This window comes from Mobula birostris, chromosome 6, assembly GCF_030028105.1.
Source record: "Mobula birostris isolate sMobBir1 chromosome 6, sMobBir1.hap1, whole genome shotgun sequence".
NCBI lineage: Eukaryota > Metazoa > Chordata > Chondrichthyes > Myliobatiformes > Myliobatidae > Mobula > Mobula birostris.
This window is the reverse complement of record NC_092375.1, coordinates 7,856,109-7,880,061: the sequence shown is the minus strand read 5'-3', so window position 1 is coordinate 7,880,061 and position 23,953 is coordinate 7,856,109. Positions and strand designations below refer to the sequence as shown.

General features: G+C 42.3%; 1 protein-coding gene across 1 annotated transcript in view; it reads left to right on the top strand.

Moving 5' to 3' along the window:
• The window catches only part of LOC140199719 (E3 ubiquitin/ISG15 ligase TRIM25-like), a 50,275-nt gene that overhangs the window by 5,758 nt on the left and 20,564 nt on the right, over nt 1–23,953 (top strand). The window contains exons 2-6 of the mRNA XM_072262198.1: nt 5,707–5,802; nt 12,366–12,596; nt 13,943–13,965; nt 14,929–15,033; nt 17,738–17,836. Coding sequence (XP_072118299.1) covers nt 5,707–5,802; nt 12,366–12,596; nt 13,943–13,965; nt 14,929–15,033; nt 17,738–17,836 — 554 coding nt within the window. The remainder of the gene's footprint in view (nt 1–5,706; nt 5,803–12,365; nt 12,597–13,942; nt 13,966–14,928; nt 15,034–17,737; nt 17,837–23,953) is intronic.

Genomic DNA, 23,953 nt, shown 5'->3' with positions numbered 1-23,953 from the left:
AGCATTTTGGAGATAGTGATCATAATTCTATCTCCTTTGCGATAGCATTGGAGAGAGAAAGGAACAGACAAGTTAGATCAGAAAAGTGTTTAATTGGAGTAAGGGGAATTATGAGGCTATCATGCAGGAAATTGGAAGCTTAAATTGGGAACAGAAGTTCTCAGGGAAAAGTACGGAAGAAATGTGGCAAATGTTCAGGGGCTATTTGTGTGGAGTTCTGCACAGGTACGATCCAATGAGACAGGGAAGTTATGGTAGGGTACAGGAACAGTGGTGTACAAAGGCTGTAATAAATCTAGTCAAGAAGAAAAGAAAAGCTTACAAAAGGTTCAGAGAGCTAAGTAATGTTAGAGATCTAGAAGATTATATGGCTAACAGTAAGGAGCTTAAAAAGGACATTAGGAGAGTCAGAAGGGGCCATGAGAAGGCCTTGGTGCGCAGGATTAAGGAAAACCCCAAGGCATTCTACAAGTATGTGAAGAGCAAGAGGATAAGACGTGAAAGAATAGGACCTATCAAGTGTGACAGTGGGAAAGTGTATATGGAACTGGACGAAATAGCAGAGGTATTTAATGAATACTTCAGTATTCACTACGGAAAAGGATCTTGGTGATCGTAGTGATGACTTACAGCAGACTGAAAAGCTTGAGCATGTAGGTATTAAGAAAGAGGATGTGCTGGAGCTTTTGGAAAGCATCAAGTTGGATAAGTTGCCGGGACCAGATGAGATGTACCCCAGGCTCCTGTGGGAGGTGAGGGAGGAGCTTGTTGAGCCTCTGGTGATGATCTTTGAATCATCAATGGGAACGGGAGAGGTTCCAGAGGATTGTAGGGTTGCGGATGTTGTTCCCTTATTCAAGAAAGGGAGTAGAGATAGCCCAGGAAATTATAGACCAGTGAGTCTTACTTCAGTGGTTGTTAAGTTGATGGAGAAGATCCTGAGAGGCAGGATTTATGAATATTTGGAGAGATAAAATATGATTAGGAATAGTCAGCATGGCTTTGTCAAGGACAAGTCATGCCTTACAAGCCTGATTGAATTTTTTGAGGATGTGACTAAACACATTGATGAAGGAAGAGCAGTGGATGTAGTGTATATGGATTTCAGCAAGGCATTCGATAAGATACCCCATGCAAGGCTTATTGAGAAAATAAGGAGGCATGGGATCCAAGGGGATATTGCTTTGTGGATCCAGAACTGGCTTGCCCACAGAAGGGAAAGAGTGGTTGTGGACAGGTCATATTCTGCATAAAGGTCGGTGACCAGTGGAGTGCCTCAGGGATCTGTTCTGGGACCCTTACTCTTTGTGATTTTTATAAATGACCTGGATGAGAAAGTGGAGGGAGGGGTTAGTAAGTTTGCTGATGACACAAAGGTTGGAGGTGTTGTGAATAGTGTGGAGGGCTGTCAGGGTTTACAGTGGGATATTGATAGGATGCAAAACTGGGTTGAGAAGTGGCAGATGGAGTTCAACCCAGATAAGTGTGAGGTGGTTCATTTTGGTAGGTCAAATATGATGGCAGGATATAGTGTTAATGGTAAGACTCTTGACAGTGTGGAAGATCAGAGGGATCTTGGGGTCTGAGTCCATAGGATGCTCAAAGCAGCTGTGCAGGTTGACTCCATGGTTAAGAAGGCATATGGTGTATTGGCCTTCATTAATCGTGGAATTGAATTTAGGAGCCAAGAGGTAATGTTGCAGCTATATAGGACTCTGGTCAGACCCCACTTGGAGTACTGTGCTCAGTTCTGGTGGCCTCACTACAGGAAGGATGTGGAAGCCATAGAAAGGGTGCAGAGGAGATTTACAAGGATGTTGCCTGGATTGGGGAGCATGCCTTATGAAAACAGGTTGAGTAAACTCGGCCTTTTCTCCTTGGAGCGACAGAGGATGAGAGGTGACCTGATAGGTGTATAAGATAATGAGAGGCATTGATCGTGCAGATAGTCAGATACTTTTTCCCAGGGCTGAAATGGTTGCCACAAGAGGACGCAGGTTTAAGGTGCTGGGCAGTAGGTACAGAGGAGATGTCAGGGATAAGTTTTTTACTCAGAGAGTGGTGAGTGCATGGAATGGGCTGCTGGCGACGGTGGTGGAGGTGGATACCATAGGGTCTTTTAAGAGACTTTTGGATAGGTACATGGAGTTTAGAAAAATAGAGGGCTATGGTTAAGTCTAGTAATTTCTAAGGTAGGAATATGTTTGGCACAACTTTGTGGGCCGAAGGGCCTGTATTTTGCTGTAGATTCTCTATGTGTCTATGTTTCTATGTTAAGATAGGGTGAGCGTGGATGTTTGGGAAATGATGTTTGGGTGAGGACTGCATCAATGGTTCCATCTCTGATGTTCTGGAAAGAAAAGCCTCATCCTAGGATGAAGGAACTGTGAAAAGGGAAAAGCAATTTTTCAGGAGACAATTTTAGAAGAATTTAGCCATGGTAATTGGTAAGTTTATAAAAGATATCAGTTGACAGTTTGTCTCCAAAGATAGAGATAGAGAGATCGAGAAAGAAGAGGGAGATGTCAGAAATGGACCAAGAGAAGTTAAGGGCAGGGTGGGAGTTGGAGGCGTAGCTGATGAAATTGATGAGCTCAGCTTTGCACATGAAGCAGCGTCAATGCAGTTGTCAATGTAGTGGAGGAAGAGTTGTGGAGCAATGGCGAGAAGGGCTTGGAACATGGACTGTTCTAAGTAGCCAATGAAAAGGTAGGCCTAGCTGGGGCCTATGCAGGTGCACATAGCTACCACTTGGGTCTGACGAAAGTGGGAGGAGCTGAAGGAAAAATCGTTGAGGGGTGAGGGCCAGTTTGGCAAGAAGGAGGATGGTGGTGGCCGAGGGTAGTTGGTTGATTCTTATATTAATTTTTCCAGTGCCATCCTTGAACACTGCTGTGGTATCATCAAGTACTTTTCTTCAGTCACTTTCAGTTGAATCTATTGCAGGGGATGTGGCATGCAAATGGTGGATGGATCTCCAATCAAGTTTTAATTGCAAATGTCACTCCACTCTTCAAGAAGGGAGAGAGGCGTAAGGAAGGAGAGTATGGGCCTGTTAGTCTGATCTCAGTGGTTAGGAAGATGTTGGAGTCGATTAATAAGAGTGAGGTCTCAGGATACTTAGAGGCACATGATAAAACAGGTCAGAGTCAGCATGGTTTCCTCGAGGGTAGATTCTGCTTGACAAATCTACTGGAATTATTTGAAGAAATAACAAACAGGATAGACAAAGGAAAATCGATTAATGTTGTGTACTTGGATTTTCACAAGGCCTTTGACAAGGTGCCACACATGAGGCAGCTTAACAAGCTACGGGCCCATGATATCACTGGAAAGATTCTAGCATGGATAAAGCACTGGCTGATTGGTGGGAACCAAAGAGTGGGAATAAAGGGAGCCATTTCTGGCTGGCTGCTGGTGACCAGTGGTGTTTCACAGGGGTCTGTGTTGGGACTAATTTTTTTACGTTGTATGTTAATGATTTGGGTGATAGAATTGATGGCTTTGTTGTAAAGTGTGCAGATGATATGAAGATAAACGGAAGGGCATGTAGTTTTGAAGAATTAGTGAGGCTACAGAAGGACAGATTAGGAGAATGGGCAAAGAAATGGCAGATGGAATATATTGTCGGGAAGTGTGTATGGTCATGCATTTGGTAGAAGAAATGAAAGGATTGACTATTTCTTAAATGGAGAGAACATACAAAAAAACTGAGGTGCCAAGAGACTAGGGAGTCCTTGTGCAGGATTCTCTAAAGGTTAATTTGCAGGTTGAATCTGTGGTGAGGAAGGCAAATGTTAGCATTGGTTTCAAGAGGACAAGAATATAAAAGCAAGGATGTAAATTTGAAACTTCACAAAGCACTGGTGAGGCCTCACTTGAAGTATTGTGAGCAGTTTTGGGCCCTCTATCATAGAAAGGATGTGCTGAAACTGGAGAGGGTTCAAAGGAGGTTCACAAAAATGATTCCAGGAATGAATGGCTTGTCATACGAAGAGTGTTTGTTGGCTCTGGGGTTGTATCCACTGGAATTCAGAAGAATGAAGGATGACCTCATTGAAAGCTATTGAATGGTAAAAGGCCATGATGGAATGGATGTGCAAAGGATGTTTCCTATGGTGAGAGAGCCTAAGACCAAAGGACACAGCCTCAGAATAGAGGGGTGTCCTTTTCGAATGATGAGGAGGAATTTCTTTAGCCAGAGAGTGGTGAATCTGTGGAATTCGTTGCTACAGGCAGCTGTGGAGGCCAAGTCTTTATGTATATTTAAGGCAGAGGTTGATAGATTCTTGATTGCTCAGGAGATGAAGGGATACGGGGAGAAGGCAGGAGACTGGGGCTGAGAGGAAAATTGAATCAGCCATGATGACACAGTGGATCAGAATCAATGGGCCAAATGGCCTAATTCTGCTCCTGTATGTTATGGTCTTACGGTGGTGGTCCCAGCCACTCATTACCCCACATTGCTGGCCCCCTCGTTTTTACCACATACAAGCTTTGGTTTGTTGTTTATTATATTTCACTGCGACAAATGCCATTCCCACTGGAGTTACCTTTTCTCCAGTGTAAGTCCTTTGTTGGATACCTACAAGCTTCGGTTTAGTTTCTTTGAAATGCTGATCACATTCATTTTGTCGAATGACTGAAACAGCTGAGTCAGTGTCCAGTTCCATTTTCGTTAATTTGCTGCTCACTTCTGGTGTAAGCCATATTGCTTGTCTGTTGTTGTTTTCACACCTTAAATCTAAAGGCTACTTAGTCCTGTGTCACTCTCATCAACATTAGATTTTTCACCAGCAGCATGCAGATTAGTGGCTTTAATAAAGAAAGCTAATTTTAAGCTTAATTGTCATTCAACCATCCATGAATACCCATGAATACAGCAAAACAAAACAATATTACTCCAGGACGAAGGTACAGCATACAATACCAGCAGTCGTAAATGGCACAAGGCACATATTGCACATATAAGACAGCAGTAAAATGTAGCCATGAGAGAAAACGTATAGTCCAAGTCCCTGAGCCCATGAACATTGCAACAGTCTGCACTCGATCACAATACAGCTTGTCTTCTGCTGAATGAACACTAGGGGCAGCACTGATGCTGCCAACATGGATGCTGCACCCCACCGCCTCTGTGCCTCTCTCTCCTGGACAGCCGCAGACAGGCGATATCACAGCTTGAGCCCTAATCTGAGGCCCCATTCCCCCGCTGCCCGCCAATAAATTATTGAACCAGACATTCAGTGTACCACATTACCAATGTCCAATAGGGTCTTTTGGTCACAAGACAAGTGACTAAGACAAGTACTCACTGTTAGACTGTACACTCCCCTTACACACTAACTCTGACGTCTCTCTGATGCAGACAACAGCACGAACTGCACCGTGTCCAGCTCCTTAAGGTTCTCCACCAATGAGCAACTCGCTGATGGGCTAGACCCGCATTACCTTATGTACCTGAAGTCCAGCAGGGACTTCTGACTGTAAAAAATATGCCTAAAAAAGATAGTAACACCTTTGGTTGGCTCCATAGAAGCTGCTGCATCTGAGTGCACCGCCATCTTACCAAGATGTGATTCATGCTGTCCTCGTCTCAACGATGTCCTCGTCAAAGTATCACATGAGAGTGTGCCAACTTTCGTTCTGAGTTCCTTCAGAGAAACTTGCCTACTGAAATACTTCTGTTTTTTTTTTATTTTCCAGGAGAAATTGAAGAATAATGTTGAGAATATTCAAACGATTCAGAAAGAATGGTCATGTGAACAGGAAGATCTGCAGCAATCAGAAATTGAAATAAAGGTAGGGAAAATTGCGCACCAACTGGATTTAAAGAGGATTTTCTTTGGAGTGGTGGATATCAGAATTAGAATCAGGTTTATTGCAACTGACATAGATGATGTGAAATTTGTTGTTTTGAGGCAGCAGTACAGTGCAAAAATACAAAATTATTACAAATTACAAAATAAATATTGCAAGGAAAGGAATAATCAGGTAGTGTTCATTTGTTCATGAACCATTCAGAATTCTGGTGGCAGAGGGCAAGAAGCTGTTCCTGAATCATTGTGTGTGTCTTCAGGTTCCTCTATCTGCTCCTTGGTGGTAGTAACGAGAAGAGGGCATGTCCCAGGTGATGAGGGTCTTTAGTGATGGATGCCGGCTCAATGGTGAGGAGGGTTGTTGCCATGATGGAGCTGGCTGAGTCTCGAAGTGGAGAGAATGGGAAGGCTGAACCACCTTGGTCTGTATCCTGGGTGATAATTGTGATCATCATCTGTTTGCCATGGGAGTGATCAGTTGCTGTCTGGGTGTCTCTCTGCACTGTCCCTCAATGTCAGTCACAACATGGTGTCAGAAGTGGATGATTGTCAATGAATTTGGACTACAGACCATAGGAGACCCCCATGAGTAAGCCAGTTGTTATTCGCATATATCTGTGGGAGGTGTCCAGGGACTTGTCGGCCTGAACTGCTTATGCTAGTTGCTAATTGTAAGCACCGAGGTTAAACTGAGATCTGGCCAGGGTTGCTAGGCAACTCCTTCAGTCTACCCCCGAAAGTGTAATAATCTGTGGGCCACTAGCCTGCGGAAGTACACAGAGACACAGATACAGCAGAGAAGTCAATCAGACTCTCAGGGAGAGAAAAGAAGTCTTTTGTAGTCCAAATAAAAATAAAATACTAAAGTAACGAAGATCAGGTAAATGGAGCAAATATCTCCAGTACCTATGTCTACCTACCTAATAAAGCTCTGCGAGGCTTTGGATTTCTCTAAATCAGGGGATCTTGAGAGATGGCTCAAACACTTTGAGAGATTTCGGATTGCAAGCAGTCCACTCTGACTTCAGAACAGCATCAAGTAAGCACGCTGATATACTGCATGGGAGACAAAGCATATGACATCATGGATGGATTAGGACTGACAGATGCTCCAAAAAAGGAGTATAAAATGTTTCAGGAAACTTCAGAGAAAATTTCACAATGAAGTGGCAAAGGGCAAAGTTCAACTCCGGAAAACAGGAGCCAGATGAAAGTGTAAGTGACTTCATCACAGCATTGTCTGCCCTGTCAGGCAGCTGTTCGTATGGAAATCTGGGAGATGAGCTCATTAGAGACAGACACGAGAAAATCTGCAGATGATGGAAATCCAAAGCAACACCTGATGCTGCCTGGCCTCCTGGGTTCCTGTAACATTTTGTGTGCAACTTTGGACACAGGATTGTTGTCGGGCTACTAGATACCAAATTGGAAGAGAGACTTCAGTTGCAGGCAAATGTCACACTAGAGAAAGTTATTATGATGGGAAGAGTGACAATGTTTATCAGCAGCAGGCAGAACTTGGGAACGGATATGATGCTGAGGTAAAGGTAAAAAGTGTACGAAAAGAAGGGTACAAACAAGTTGCAGTTAGAAAACTACAGAAAGAGGTGACAGCAGAGCTTAGCTCAAACAAAACAGAGAAGCAAAATAAAGAGCAGGTAAATTGTCCAACTGCAGGAGATGTGTCAAGGATCTAGCAAAAGAAGTAAAATGTCTCCAATGCATTAGATTTGGCCATTATAAAAACCTGTTTCACTCAAAAAAAAATTTTAAGTAGGTTAAAGAAGACCAAGATTCAGAGAAAGAGAGAGCTTTCTTTGGGGCACTATATTCAAATAGACAAGGCTGGTGTACTGTGGTTCATTTGCAAAATGAGGCAGTGATGTTCAAAATGGACACTGGGTCATCCCCAAGTATCTGTTCACAAAAGAAAACAGGCATTACACTAAACCCAACAAAGAAAGAATGTTATTACTTCCATCTGTAGAAATGAGAAACAGTTAAAAGAGGATGTCTAAATTGTTCAGAGTATCTTCTCACTACTATTGGGACAACATGTCATCAAGAAGTTTAACTTCATTGCAAGGTTGGATTTGCTAAACAATGTTCAATGAAAGGAGAAATACCCAGAATTGTTCACTAGCCAGGGGGTACTGAAAGATGAGTGCTTTATCCAACTGAGGCCAGGAGAGAGACCCTACTCTCTGACCACAGCGAGGTGTATACCAGTTCCGCTGATGAACAAAGTCAAAGCAAAACTTGAGGGAATGGAGCAGTTGACACCTTAACTAGAGTGAATGGAACTGTTGATGGTGTGCGGGGATTGTTCCTGTCCCCAAGCCAGATGCCACAGTGAGGAATTGTGTTGATCATCTAACAAAACTGAATAACACAGTGAGGTGGGAGAAGTTTATTCTGCCCTCTGATGAGCACACATTGGCTATGCTGGGTGCAGCAAAGTTCTTCACCAAACGAGATGCAAACTCAGGGTTCTGGCAGATCCGTTTAAATCCTTGAGTCCCAGAAGCTCACAACCTTTATCATGCCATATGGACATTAAGCCTTCAAGAGACTCCCTTTTGGCATCTCATCAGCCGTTCAACTCTTTCAGATGAGGATGAATCAAGTTTTGGATGGATTGGGAGGAGTAGTCTGCCACATGGATGATATACTCATCTTTGGAGGCTCAAGCAAGGAACATGACAACAGAGTGGAAGCTGTCTTGAAGAAACTGAAACAGGCTGGAATCACCCTAAGCAAAAAGAAATGTGAATTTTCAAAGTTGGAGGTAAAGTTCTTTGGCCACCAAATGTCCTCAGAGTGAGTACAACTGGATTCAGACAGGCTTGCAGGATTTGGGAACATGGAACAACGTACGAATGTACCAGAGATCTGCAGTTTCCTTGACATGGTAAACCACCTGGGAAAGTTCATTCCAGATTTGGTGTAGAAAACATAGCCACTCTGAGACATCCTTTCTCAGAGAAACATTTGGCCCTGGGATGCACCACAGGAGAAGTCATTCTCATCACTTAAAGCAGAACTTATCTTTCTGCCAGCATTGGTGTTCTTTGATCCAAACAAAGCAACCAAGGTCTCAGCAGATGCCTTTTCATTTCATAGTCATAGTCATACTTTATTGATCCTGGGGGAAATTGGTTTTCGTTACAGTTGCACCATAAATAATAAATAGTAATAGAACCATAAGTAGTTAAATAGTAATATGTAAATTATGCCAGTAAATTATGAAATAAGTCCAGGACCAGCCTATTGGCTCAGGGTGTCAGATCCTCCAAGGGAGGAGTTGTAAAGTTTGATGGCCACAGGCAGGAATGACTTCCTATGATGCTCTGTGCTGCATCTCGGTGGAATGAGTCTCTGGCTGAATGTACTCCTGAGCCCAACCAGTACATTATGTAGTGGATGGGAGACATTGTCTAAGATGGCATGCAACTTAGACAGCATCCTCTTTTCAGACACCACCGTCAGAGAGTCCAGTTCCATCCCCACAACATCACTGGCCTTACGAATGAGTTTGTTGATTCTGCTGGTGTCTGCTACCCTCAGCCTGCTGCCCCAGCACACAACAGCAAACATGATTGCACTGGCCACCACAGACTCGTAGAACATCCTCAGCATCGTCTGGCAGATGTTAAAGGACCTCAGTCTCCTCAGGAAATAGAGACAGCTCTGACCCTTCTTGTAGACAGCCTCAGTGCTCTTTGACCAGTCCAGTTAGCCTAGGGGGAGTGCTCATGCAATACTGCAGTGGGTATGGAAACTGGCGGAATATGCATTAAGAGCACTGACCTCCACTGAACAGTGTTATGCCCAAATCGAAAAGGATTCACCAGTTCTCACCTGGGCTCACGAACACTTCAGCTGCTACCTGACAAGCACTAAATTCCTACTTGAAACAGACCGCAAGCCACTTGTCAGCCTCCTCAGCTCAATTAACTTGGATGACTTTCCTCAGCTTCTGCAAAGAATGAGGCTTATGCGATACAGTTATGACATTGAACATGTCCCCGGCAAATCTTTCACAACACCAAACACTCCGACAAGGATGCCATGCAGAAGTGAGTGGATGAAAGTTGACTGCGCCCTCTTGGAAGATGACAAAATCTTCTTAGCTCAGAGACGTGAAAGCTTTCCTGCATCACAGAGTAAACTGGATGAAATTCGTGCCGTTGAGAAAGGACCAAATCTGCAGCAAGGTCATGCAATACTCTAAGCATGGATGGCCAGCTGATCCAAAAGGAGCTCATGAACTCAGACCTTACTGGCTTGAAAGGGACACACTCACCATTCTACATGGTTTGCTGCTAGAGGGCTCCAGACTCATCAGTCATGCTTTTATGCACGCCAAGATCATCAGTCAAACCTATCAGGGGCATCAAGGTGTTGAACAATGTCACCTAAGAGAAACACAATCCATGTGGTGACCTTGCCTGTGCACACAGCTGGGAGATTATGTAAAGTAATGTGAAGCATGTAGAAAACTGTATAAAAATCATGCTGAAACTCTTTGTCCTACTGAATTCCCAAACTTATGATGAGGATCACTTAAATGAGGTGGATGCATCCGTTCTAGAATCTCCGTCTGCTCCAACACTTTCAGGAACTTAAACCAGAAATGGTCGTTTATCTGTTTCACTACAGAGATATACTCTGAGGCCGACCCAGTGGCTTAGGGGAAGTGACTAAAGAGGCAGAATAGTCTTCTCACTTTGCTCCAGTGTTCAGGTAGTCTACCGTGACCTCCATTAGATTTAGTGTTATTTTTAAAGAATTCTAATGTTGAGAACATTTCACAAAGTGAGACTGTTCTTAAAAAAGGGAATTGGTGGAAAAAAAGGAGGAAAACAGAGAGAGGCTGTTAAAAACAAAGAGAAAGACAGTTATTAGGTTGGCAAATCGTTTTTATGTTTATGTAACGAGCATACATTAAGTGCTATGGGTAAAGTGAACAAAATCGCTCAATTTCACTGACTATAATTTCAATGCAGACAAGAGATTCAAAGGTACATTTAATGTCAGAGAATTGTATACAATATACATCCTGAAATTCTTTTTCTTCGCAACCATCCACGAAAACAGAGGAGTGCCCCAAAGAATGAATTACAGTTAAATGTTAGAACCCCAAAGCACCCCCACACATAGCAGCAGCAAAGCAATTCCCTCCCCCACCAGCAAAAAAAGCATCAGCACACCCCGCCGAGCACTCAAGAGTGTGCAAAGTATCAATAAAGACACGGGCAGTACCCCAAAGTTTGCTCGTTCACCCAGTAATTCGACATACCACAGGCTTTCTCTCTCCCTATTAAGGGAAAAAGAGGTGTTTCCGTTTCACAGCTAGAGGGGAGATATAGCAAACAACTCACTGTTTTACAATGTTAAAAGTCCGTTGCATCGCTTTTTCTGAGCTCTGTGCCCAAGGAACTCGGGAGGATTTCACATATTGTACAAACAAGGTTATCAATAAATTTCAGTTGATTAGCCTGCATGCTGCTATGCTGGTGTGCTCTCTGCACTCTCCCTCAATATCAAACACAACTGTATTAATAAAGCTATTAATAGCCTATCTTTTCATTTTATATTCATGTTAACTTTGCTCCTGTCTCCCCTCAGACCCCACACTCCAGTGAAAACAAGTGTAGTTTATCCAACCTTTCCTTATAGCCTATTCCCTGTAATCCACGTGCTTCCTATAATGGGGATGACCAAAGTTGAACACAATACTCCAGATGCAGCCTAACCTGAGCTCTACAAATCTGCAACAGAACTTTCTGACTCTTAAATTCAGTGCCTTGACTAATAAAGTCAAGCATGCCGTATGGCTTATTTACAAACCCATCAGCTTGTGTGGCGGTCGTGAAGTTATCAAAATTTTAGGATATTGTTGAATGTTGATGCTTTTGATCGGGGGCATAAAACGCATTGCTTATGAACATATATTAAGTGTTACAAGAACAAAATGAAAAAAAAGATGAAGCACATGCGAGGGTGGGTGCGGGGGTGGGAGAGAGAAAGAGTGGCAGGAGAAAGAACGGAGGAACACAGAGACTGAACCAACATGGTTTGGACCTCTTGTATCAAATTGCTAGCATACCATTCAAATTTCATTACTTAAATTAGCCAATAAGAGTCCTTATTCAAGTAATGTGATACCTAAGAAGCTTCCAGAAAGTTACAGAGGAACTGTAATCACTAAAAAACACACTGAACAATTACGTATGCATAGGTAATTATATAAAAATACAAACAAACATAAGAAAGTTGAACTGCGTCGAAAATAACAATTATATGGACCAACCCAACAATGTCCTAGTACATTTTAAACACTGTAATTGTAATTCGTCCCCCTTCCTTTCCAGTCCTGAAGAAGGGTCTCAGCCTGAAATGTCAACTGTTTATCCCTTTGCATAGATGTTGCCTGACTTGTTGAGTTCCTCTAGCATTTTGTGCTTGTTGCTTTAGCTTTCCAGCGTCTGTAGAATTTCTTATGTTTATAATCATAAGCTGTTGTTATGGTTGGATCTTCAGAGACACAGCAAGGAAATGAAGGAAAAACTATCGGCAGCTTTCTCCGAATGGAGGAAGCAGTTGGAAGATGATGAGAAATTGGCGCTGAAGATGATTGATGAAGAAGAGAACCGGGTACTCTCCCAGATCAAGAGCTCCTCTGATTCACTGTTGAAGAAAATGGAAGAAATTCAAATAATAGACAAGGAAGCCCAGGGTCAAGTGCAGGAGGATCCTCTCTCCTTCATTCAGGTACTCATTGTGATCTACCCATCTACACACAGTAGCCACCGTATTAGGTATATCTGTACACTTGTTTGTTAATGTAAATATCTAATCAGCTAATCATGTGGCAGCAACTCAGTGCATAAAAGCATGCAGACATGGTCAACTGACCTGCTGGTGAGTAGGACACTGCCTTTTCCTGGGGTGCCTCATGGCTGTATGAAGCACCACAGATCTTAAATTATTTGAAAGGAGACAGAAAAATAAAGTGAGTTTAAATCAATATGTAGTCATATTGTATGCAAATAATAATTATTATGGATATTTACAAATATACACAGATGCTTCAAAAATGGTAATAGTAGATTAGGGGTAGGATTTGTAGTGCCTGAAAAAGCAGGTGAGGATGCATGATGATTTCTCAGTGTGTACAGGTGAAATGACAGCTGGACTGTGACCCTTACAGAGAGCGTGGAGGAAGTGAGACTGATGAGAGTTGTAAAATTGTCTCTTTCAAGCACAACAATCAGAAGTCTAGAAGGTTTCCATCCTGAGGCAGGACCAGACATTATGTGTGAGACAATACAAACCTTAGTTAGACTCAATGCTGGGACTCTATATGTTCTATGTGGATTCCAGCACATGTTGGTATTGGAGGTAAGGGGCAAGAGAGTAAATCAGGAAAGAGACAACTAGATGAGCAGATGGGGATATTGAAATAAATTACAGTAAAGGAGAATTGAAAAATACTGTTAAAAGTGGAGTCAAAAATGTGGAGAAAATTGGATGAAGAGAGAACAGGAAGGTATCTTTATACTATCCAGAAAGAAGTGGGGTGGTCGAGGAATGCAGGAAAGAGCAGGAGAGAGGAGGTGATGGTATAATATCAAGATTGAAATTTGGCACACAAGGTTAAATAGAACATTGTTTTTAATGAAGAAACACATATAATAGGAGGCATGAGTATTGTAATCAACTAGAAACCGTTGAGCATGTACTGGTGAGGTGTCCAAGGTATAATTAAGAGAGGGGATGGTTGATTTTAAAGTTATCATGGAATTAAACACAATTTAACATTAATGATATTTTGCACAAAAGATCACAGGAACATTGCTTTAAACAGGTAATGCAGAATACAGGCCTTTTTATAGAATTTGATACAATATGTAGGATTTCAATATCCTGACTCTCACTGCAATTCAGAAGGAGGCAGTAATGCACCTTAAAACTGTTTGCCAACCGCCATAAAACCTCAGAAGAAGAACTGAGCTGCTGCATTTAGTGACACAGACTCACTCTGAAAGTTCTCCGCTCTGAATTACAGATCCACTTCTTTTCATTGATTTTAATTGACTTCTTGTTTTTATTGACAGGATGTGAAGCAGCTTCTTTCGAGGTGAGTCTCATTGTGTGGAACATGCTGGGATTTATTTATCAGTTATTTATTGATTATTATGATCTGCTTTTTAATGTATTTTGTATAGTTTGACTTCAGTTGCACATTGGTTGTTTGCCTATGTTTGTGCATAGTTTTACATTGATTCTATTGTGTTTCTTTGTTCCTACTGTGAATGCCCGCAATAAAATGAATTTCAAGGTAGGATATGGTGACATGTACGCACCTTGATAATAAATCTATTTTTTGACCTTTGAAAATAGGTCCTGAGTTATTCAAGACTTTGGCAGTCCTACTCTTTTGTCTCTTTTGTTCATAACTTTCCTGGTTTTGTTTAACCCTTCTGAGTCTCTGCGTGATCCTGTGCATGGGGTGCAAAGATGCAATATGACACACTGCTAAAATCACTGTCTGCTGTGGACGAACAACTGAACGGATTGGAAAAGGCTGCAGAAGGATGTACACTCAGCCAGCTCCATCATGGGCACTGGCCTCCCCAGCATTGAGAATATCTTCCAAAAGGGCAGCATCCATCATTAAGGACTCCCGTCACCCAGGACAAGCCCTCTTCTCATTGTTACCATCAAGGAGGAGATACAAGACACACACTCCACACTTTAAAAACAGCTTCATCCCCTCCACCATCAGATTTTTCAACAGACAGGAACCCATGAACATGATATCACTATTTTTGCTCTCTTTTTGCACTGCATATCTTTAATATATATGTATGTATGTATATACATGTGTGTGTGTGTGTGTGTGTATATATATATATGTATGTGTGTGTGTATATGAGTAATTTATACTTTTATTAAAGCATGGCACTATACTGCTGCTGCAAAACAACAAATTTTATGACATAAGCCAGTGATAGTAAACATGATTCCGATTTTGATATCTAATTACTACATTTTACAGATTCTTTCCAGATAACAGTTTGTGTTATTTTTATCATTACAGATATTCACAACTTCAACTTTCCCAGGCTACCATCAATAAACAGGAGATAAATGCTAGCACAGCACCTGGCTTCTCATTCGGTTCACTGCAGACCAAGCAGAGCAGGTACTCCATCTATCCATTAATCCCTTTCCAGATTAATCAGGGACTAATGTACAATGTTTGATTAACCGGCAGATCGGTATGTCTTTGAACTGTGGGAGGAAACTGCAGCACGTGGAGGAAACCCACACACTCTCTGAGGAGACATAAAAACTCGTTAGAGAGGTCATCGTGCTTGAACTCTGAACTCTGACACTCTGAGCTGTAAGAGTGTTGTGCTAACTGCTACACTGCCGTGGTGCCCATGGTTACTAACATCTCATTCTTTAAATTTCAGAAACTTTGAAGCAAGGCATATTTTTAAAATCTCTAAGAGCCTAATCATATAGCCCCAACTCCAACCAGCGTAGCTCTCTGGGTCAGTGAGGCACACAAGTTTTCAAACCACGACAAGGTTGTGGTCCTCTTGAAGGATCTCAGCTCAATCATAGTTTTTTTTTAAACAGGTGCTGGATTGTGATGTTTTAAACCAGGGTTCTTTTGGATATCAGGAAAGAGGCACAAAATCTGTTGCTTCATGATAGTTTTATTAAGCAGTAATAGAGCAAAGGAAGTTGAAAAGATGGGCAGTAACAGAGGCTAGGAGCTGTAGGCAGACAGGATACAAAAGCGATGGGGGCACTGTGTGGTCAGCTCGTTCCATTCAATTTCACAGATACGAGTCAATCAAACAGATCGCTCCTATTTAAATAATGCAATACCAAGAGAAGCTTCCAGAGCTTTCCAGAATTATACCAATAAGACAATGAACAATTGCATTTGTATGTTGTGACCACGAGGAAACATACTAGTTTCTCACTATAGAAAATATCTTCTCTATATAGTCCTTTCAATGTTCAGCTCTCCCCTCATTCTTCTAAATTCCAGCGAGTCCAGGCCCAGAGCCATCAAACGCTCCTCATATGCTAGCCCTTCCACTCCCAGAATCATTCTTATCAACCTCTACTGGACCTAAAGCACAGCCCTGAATTCCTTCCAGCTTAATGATGTCTTATCCCCTGGACACCAAAGATATCATCCGTCTCCCTCAAAGCTGTGCCATTTCTTTTGAGTTAATATCTCTTTAAAGATAATAATAACAATAATAATAATAGTACTTTATTGACCCAAGTGAGAAATTATTTCATTACAACATTAAAAACATACTTAGCAGTATGCAGACTTAACTAATAATAAAAATACAAAATAATAATATAACAATAATAATGTACCAATGTGCAATAATAATGTACAAAATAATAAAGCAGACTATTGTCCTATGATGCCTGGTCTCCTGCTGCACAGAGATAAATTGTTACGAATGGTATGCTGGCATTTATAGCAAGAGGATTCGAGTACAGGAGCAGAGAGGTACTACTGCAGTTGTACAAGGCCTTGGTGAGACCACACCTGGAGTATTGTGTGCAGTTTTGGTCCCCTAATCTGAGGAAAGACATCCTTGCTATAGAGGGAGTACAAAGAAGGTTCATCAGATTGATTCCTGGGATGGCAGGACTTTCATATGATGAAAGACTGGATGAACTAGGCTTATACTCTCTGGAATTTAGAAGATTGAGGGAGGATCTTATTGAAACGTATAAAATCCTAAAGGGATTGGACAGAATAGATGCAGGAAGATTGTTTCCAATGTTAGGGAAGTCCAGAACGAGGGGTCACAGTTTGAGGATAAAGGGGAAGGCTTTTAGGACCGAGATTAGGAAAAACTTCTTCACACAGAGAGTGGTGAATCTGTGGAATTCTCTGCCACAGGAAACAGTTGAGGCCAGTTCATTGGCTATATTTAAGAGGGAGTTAGATATGGCCCTTGTGGCTAAAGGGATCAGGAGGTATGGAGGGAAGGCTGGTACAGGGTTCTGAGTTGGATGATCAGCCATGATCATACTGAATGGTGGGGCAGGCTCGAAGGGCCAAATGGCCTATTCCTGCACCTATTTTCTATGTTTCTATGTTTCTATATGCTTATTGCACTTGGTAGGAAAGATTTTCTGTAACGATCCTTGTGACAGTGGAGCTGAATGATTTTGTTTGAAATGGTGCTCCGCTGCTTATTCAGTAGGTCATGGAGAGGATGTGCCAGATTGTCTATAACAGGTAACAGTTTGTTTAGTAACTTCCTCTCCACCACTAATTTAAAAGAGTCGAGGTTGTAGCCAAGGACAGACCCAGTCTTTCTGCATATTCTCAATCTTTATTATTCTCGGCAACATTATCCTCACATTGTTTGTAGTGTTTGGTCTGAAATTCCATTCTTCACCATCTCCACATTTCCATCTTTCTCTTAAACACAAAATAATCTGCAGATGCTGGGGTCAAAGCAACACTCACCTTTTCCAGGGATGCTGCCTGACCTGCTGAGTTCCTCCAGTGTGTTGTGAGTGTTCCATCTTTCTCTTTCCTCTTTTAAGTATTCATAAACACTGATGTCTTCAACTAAGTTTATTCCCTGTTATCCCTAGAAATCCCTATTTTTGCTCCCTTTTTGTACTACTTAGTTAATTTAATTTATATATAATTCATACTTTTTTAATGCGTGGAAAAGCACTGTTGATGCAAAATAACAAATTTCATGACGTTATGTCAGTGATATTAAACATGATTCTGTTATCTAATTACCTAATTTTACTGACTCTTATTTGTTAATTAACTGCTGCTTTTCATCTATCCTGTTTATTCCAGATAACAGTTTGTGTTATTTTTATCGTTACAGACATTCACTATTTCATGCTTTGCACCAGAAGGGAAATGCTCAGATGCCATTTGATAATTATTGCATCGTACTCAGTCCACCGCCAATGGAGCCGAACAGGTACTCCATCCATCCATAAATCCCTTCCCAGATTAATCAGGGGCCAATGTACAATGTTTGATTAACCCGCGGATCGGTCCGTCTTTGAACTGTGGGAGGACTCTGCAGCACCTGGAGGAAACCCACACACTCTGTGAGGGGACATAAAAACTCCTTAGAGAGGACATCGGGCTTGAACTCTGAACTCTGACACACTGAGCTGTAATAGTGTTGCGCTAACCTCTACACTACTGTGGCGCCTGTGGTTATTTTAACCGACTACTTACATCTCATTCATTAAATTTCAAAATCTTTGAAGCAAGACAGAGATAAACTGTTATATATGCTTATTGCATTTGGTAGGAAAGATTTCTCTAATCTTGATTGAGAATACTAAAGTACTCATTCAGATAATTAATGATGGACTAAACAAATCTTAACCAAGAATAAAGGTGGAATGAAGATTTAGTTCCATCCACAAGGGAGCAGAAAATGAAATAGGAAGGCAATTTTTTCAATGAGAAAAATTCAATGTGATAAGAGTCAGTTAATTTCTCATGGGTTTGGAAAATCCTTTGTGCATGGCTCACCACAGAACAAGCTCAACAGATCAGGGTTAAATTTTAATTACAGGATCTGGGTATGACCAACCTGTCTAACATTTGTTATTTCTAAATAGTTTGCAGGATGGTGGGAAGAGATTTGATCAGCTGGAGGTTGAGACAGTATCTTGATATACTGCAGTGTTTGTGGCAAAGATAATCCATAGTGTGGGAACTAGACGAGTCTTTGTTAATGTCACGTTATAAATCCAGATTATTCAAATAATTAAATTTAAATTCCTCGTTTTCTGTGTGGGAATTTGAACTCAGATCCACTGATTCCTATTCCAGATCTCTGGATTATTAATTATATAACACAACGGATTGACAGACGTTGCAATAGCCACTGCTCTACATCCTGTCCTTACACATTTGGAGAAGAAGGATGCTTATGTGAGGATGCTGTTCAGCATTCAACACCATAGTTCCATCTAGGCTTGACAAGAAGCTCATAAACTTCAGCCTTGCCCCTGCCTTGTGCAGCTGGATCCTGGACTTCCTGTCAGATCGCTGGCAGGTGGTAAGAGTGGGCTCCCTCACCTCCACCTCTCTGACTCTCAGTACAGGAGACCCTCAGGGCTGTGTAATAAGTCCCCTCCTTTACTCGTTGTATACCCATGACTGTGTCAGCACCCACAGCTCTAAACTGCTAATTAAATTTGCTGACAACACTACATTGATTGGCCTAATCTCAAACAATAACGAGGTGGCCTACAGGGAAGAAGCCATCTCTCTGACACAGTGGTGTTAAGAAAGCAATCTGTCCTTCAATGTTGCAAAAACAAAGGAGCTGGTTGTGGATTACAGGAGGAATGGAGATGGGCTAACCCCTATTGATATCAATGGATCTGGGGTTGAGAGGGTAAACAGCTTTAAGTTCTTCGGCATCCACATCACCAAGGACTTCACGTGGTCTATACACACCAGCTGTGTGGTGAAAAAGGCACAACAGCGCCTCTTTCACCTCAGACAGTTGAGGAAGTTTGGTACGGGCCCCCAAATCCTAAGAACTTTCTCCAGGGGCATTGAGAGCATCCTGACTGGCTGCATCAGTGCTTGGCATGGGAACTGTATTTCTCTCAATTGCAGGATTCTGCAGAGAGTGGTGCGGACAGCCCAGCGCATCTGTAGTTGTGGACTTCCTATAATCCAGGACATTTATTAGGGAAGGTGTGTAAAAAGGGCCCATAGGATCATTGGGGACCCGAGTCACCCCAAACACAATCTATTGCAGCTGCTACTATCCAGGAAACGGTACCGCGGCAATAAGCCAGGACCAACACTTACGGGACAGCTTCTTCCACCAGGCCATCAGACTGATTAACTCATGCTGATCTGAGTGTACTTTATGTTACATTGACTGTTCTATTTATTATAATTATAAATTACTATGATTGCACATTTAGGCGGAGGCGTAACGTAAAGATCTTTACTCCTCATATATGTGAAGGATGTAAGAAATAAAGCCAATTCAATTTAATTCAATACCATTTGGTAACATTATATAGTTACTAGTTGGTCCATTTGGTCAAAGCTGGCCCACAGCAATCACCTTCCCCCCCGCCACCCCCAGCCCCACCCGCATTTCATTTCCCAATAGATGGATGTCCATCTAGAACAGAGTTGAGTGGAAATTTCTTTAACCAGAAAGTGGAGAATCTGTGGAATTCATTGCCACAAATGGCTGTGGAAGCTAAGTCATTGGGTATATTTAAATCAAAGGTTGATACCACTCAGTTGCAATATCCCCACAGCTATTATATCAAGTCAGTAAAGAGTTAAGGATCTTTCAAAGCGATTTCCTCTCATTTTGCAGAAGTATTAATGTTAAGCATTCTGCTTAATGCCATTTAAAAGACCATATGGCTGAGGAGCCAATCCATTCAGCCTATCAAATCTATTCTGACTTTCTATCATGCTGGTTTATTATCTGTCTCAACCCCATTCTTTGATGTCCTAATGATTCATGAACCTGTCTCTGTTCACTTTGGGATGTATATATACTGTGCCTTCCGAATTGCTCCCAGAAGTTCCAGCCATTGCTGTTCTGCTGTCACCCCACCAGTGTTCTTTTCCAATCAATTCTGGCCAGTTCCTCTCTCATGCCTCTGTAGTTCCCTTTAAACTGATACATCTGACTTTAGATTCTGCTTTTCAGAATTCAAGATGAATTGGATCATATTATGATCACTTGCTCCTAAGGGTTCTTTTACCTTAAGGTCTTTAATCACTTCCGGTTCATTGCACAACACCCAATCCAGAATATCTGATCTCCTAGTGGGCTCAGCCATGAGCTGTTCAAAAAAGCCATCTCGTAGGCATCTAGAAACTCGCCCTGTTGCAATCCAGTACCAGCCTTAATTTCCCAATCTAACTGCATATTGAAATGCCTAAGACTATTGTAAACTTTTCCCTTTTAGCATGCATTTTCTATCTCCCATTGCAAATCTGTAGGCAACATCCTTACAATTGGGGGTCTGTATATGACTCCCATCGGAGTCTTTTTATCCTTGCAGTGCCTTAGCTCTATACACAATGATTTAACACCTTCTGACCCCATGCCACCACTTTCTAATGATTTGATTTCATTTTTTACCAACAAAACAACACCACCCCCTCTGCCTTCCTGCCTGTCCTTTTGATACAATGTGTATCCTTGGACATTAAGCTACCAGGAATAATATTCTTTCAGCCATGGTTCAGTGATGCCTACAACATCATACCTGCCAATCTGTAGTTGTGCTTGAAGTTCGTCTACCTTATTCCGTATACTGCGCACATTCAAATATAGCACCCTCGATTCTCTGGTCACTCTTTTTGATTTTGTCCACATTTTACGTTGCAACTCATCCTTTTGACTGCAGTTTTGTCCTATGATTGGCCTCTCCTTGCTAGGAGTCTCACTACATTGCCTCTGTTTGTAAACCAACTTCCTCATCTTCAGCAATATCACTCTGGTTCCCGTCTCACTGCCAAGTTAGTTTAAACCCATCCGAACAGCCCTATCGAACCTATCCACAAGGATACTGGATGGCCTTGGGTTCAGGTGTAACCCATCCCTTTTGTACAGGTCATACCTTCCCCAGAAGAGATCCCAATGATCCATAGATCTGAAGCCCATTTCCTAAGCCATGCATTCACTTGCCAAATCATTCTATTCTTACACTCACTGGCACATGGCACAGGCAACAATCCAGAGATTACTACTCTGGAGGTCCTGTTTCTCAGCTTTCTGCCTAGCTCCTTAAAATTTCTCTTTAGGACCTGCTCACCTTGCTTGCCTATGTCATTGGTGCCAATACGCACCAAGACTTCTGGCTGCTTACCCTAGCTCTTGAGAATGCCTTGGACCCCAGCTGAGACGTCACTGATCCTGCCACCAGAATGCAACATGCCATCCAAGTGTCTCTATTGCGCCCACAGAACCTCATCTCTGTACCTCTGACTGAGGAATCACCTATCAACAGTGCACTCCTCTTCACCTCTCCGCTATTCACGGCCACAGCACCAGACTCAGTGCCAGAGACCCTGTCAGTGTGGCTTCCCCTAGTAGGTCAACCCCCTCAATAGTATTTAAAGTTGTATACATATTATAGAGGAGAACAGCCACAGGTGTACTCTGCCTTGGCTGTGCATTCCCCCTTCTTCTCCTGACAGTCACCCAGTTACCTGTCCCCTGCAACCTAGGGGTGACTACCTCCCTATAGCTCCAGTCACAAGCAAGAGACAATCCGCAGATGCTGGAAATCCAAGCAAACACACACAAGATACTGGAGGAACTCAGCAGGACAGGCAGCATTGATGGTAAAGTGTACAGCTGAGGTTTTGTGCCAAGACCCTTCAGCAGAATTGGGAAAATCAGGTTGTTGCAGGATTCGAAGAGAAAGAATTTGTAGAGAAACCCTTAGGAGTCAGTGATCATAATCTGATAGAATTCACCTGCAGTTTGAGAGGGAGAAGCTAAAATCAGATGTATTGGTATTACAGTGGAGTAAAATGAATTATAGAGGCATAAGAGAGGAGCTGGCCAAAATTGATTAGGAGGGAACACAAGCAGGCAGTCCATCAGAACAGCAATGGCTGGTGTTTCTGGGGGCAATTCAGAAGGCACAGGATAGATACATCCCAAAGATGAAGAAATATTCTAAAGAGAGAAGGAGGCAACCATGGCTGACAAGGGAAGTCAAAGACAGCATAAAAGCAAAAGAGAGGGCATATACTGTAATATTGAAAAATTAGTGGGAAATTAGAGGACTGGAAAGCTTTTAAAAATACAACAGACGGCAATGACCAGTAAGGAGAGAAATGATGAAACATGAAGTTAAGCTATCTGATAATATAGAAGAGTTTACAAAAGTTCTTTTTTCAGATACAGAGAGGCACAAGTGGATTTAGATCAGTGGAAAATGGTGCTGGAGAAGTAGTAACTGGGTGAATGAACTCCAAGTAAGACACCAGGAGTATGCCAGAAATTCAAGTGTCAGGGGGCAGAAGTGAGTGTAGTTGCTATTACCAAAGAGAAGGTGCTTGAGAAGCTGAAAGGTCTGAAGGTAGATGAGTCACCTGACCAGATTAACTATACCCCAGGGTTCTGAAGGAGGTAGTAGCTGAAGAGACGGGGACTGATGCCAGCGTGGCATTGTGGCCAGTCCAACCAATCTTCGAGTTGTTCAAGAAGGTTACCAGGAAAGTTGATGAAAGAAAGGCAGTGGATGTTGCCTTCATGGACCTTAGCAAGACCTTTGACAAGGTCCTGCATGGGAAGTTGGTCAAGATGATGTAGTAAATCGAAATAGACGTTGTTTTTGTGGGAGAAGCCAGAGAGTGGTAGAAGATGGTTGCCTATTTGACTGGAGGCATTTGACTAGTGGGAGTGCCACAGGGATCGGTGCTGGGTCCTTTGTTGTTTGTCATCTATATCAATGATCTGGATGATGATCTGGTAAACTGGATCAGCAAATTTGCAGATGATACAAAGGTTGGGGGTGTTGTGGATAATGGCACAGAAGTTGGAGGTATCGTGGATAGTGTGGAGGGCTGTCAGAGGTTACAGCGGGACATTGATAGGAAGCAAAACTGGGCTGAGAAGTGGCAGATGGAGTTCAATCCAGATAAGTGTGAGGTGGTTCATTTTGGTTGGTCAAATATGATGACAGTAAGTTAAAGTTAAAGTCTGTCCCAAGCCTTATAGGCTCATCAGGCCGGTGCTTATGCTGGTTTTTGTGGTGTGAAGCGACTGAGAGTACGAGACTCCCCCCCCCGGATAGGACGCCAGTCTATCGCGAGGTTAACCCCCAGCATTTTGCCGGTACCCATTCTCAACTGGGTGGACTGGAGCGGTGTGTGGTTAAGTGCCTTGCTCAAAGACACAACACGCTGCCCTGGCTGAGATTCGAACCCACGACCTTCAGATCTCTAGTCCAACGACTTAACCACTTGGCCATGCACCACCAAATATGTTGGCAGAATGTAGTATTCATGGTAAGACTCTTGGTAGTGTGAAGGAACAGAGGGATCTTGGGGTCTGAGTCCATAG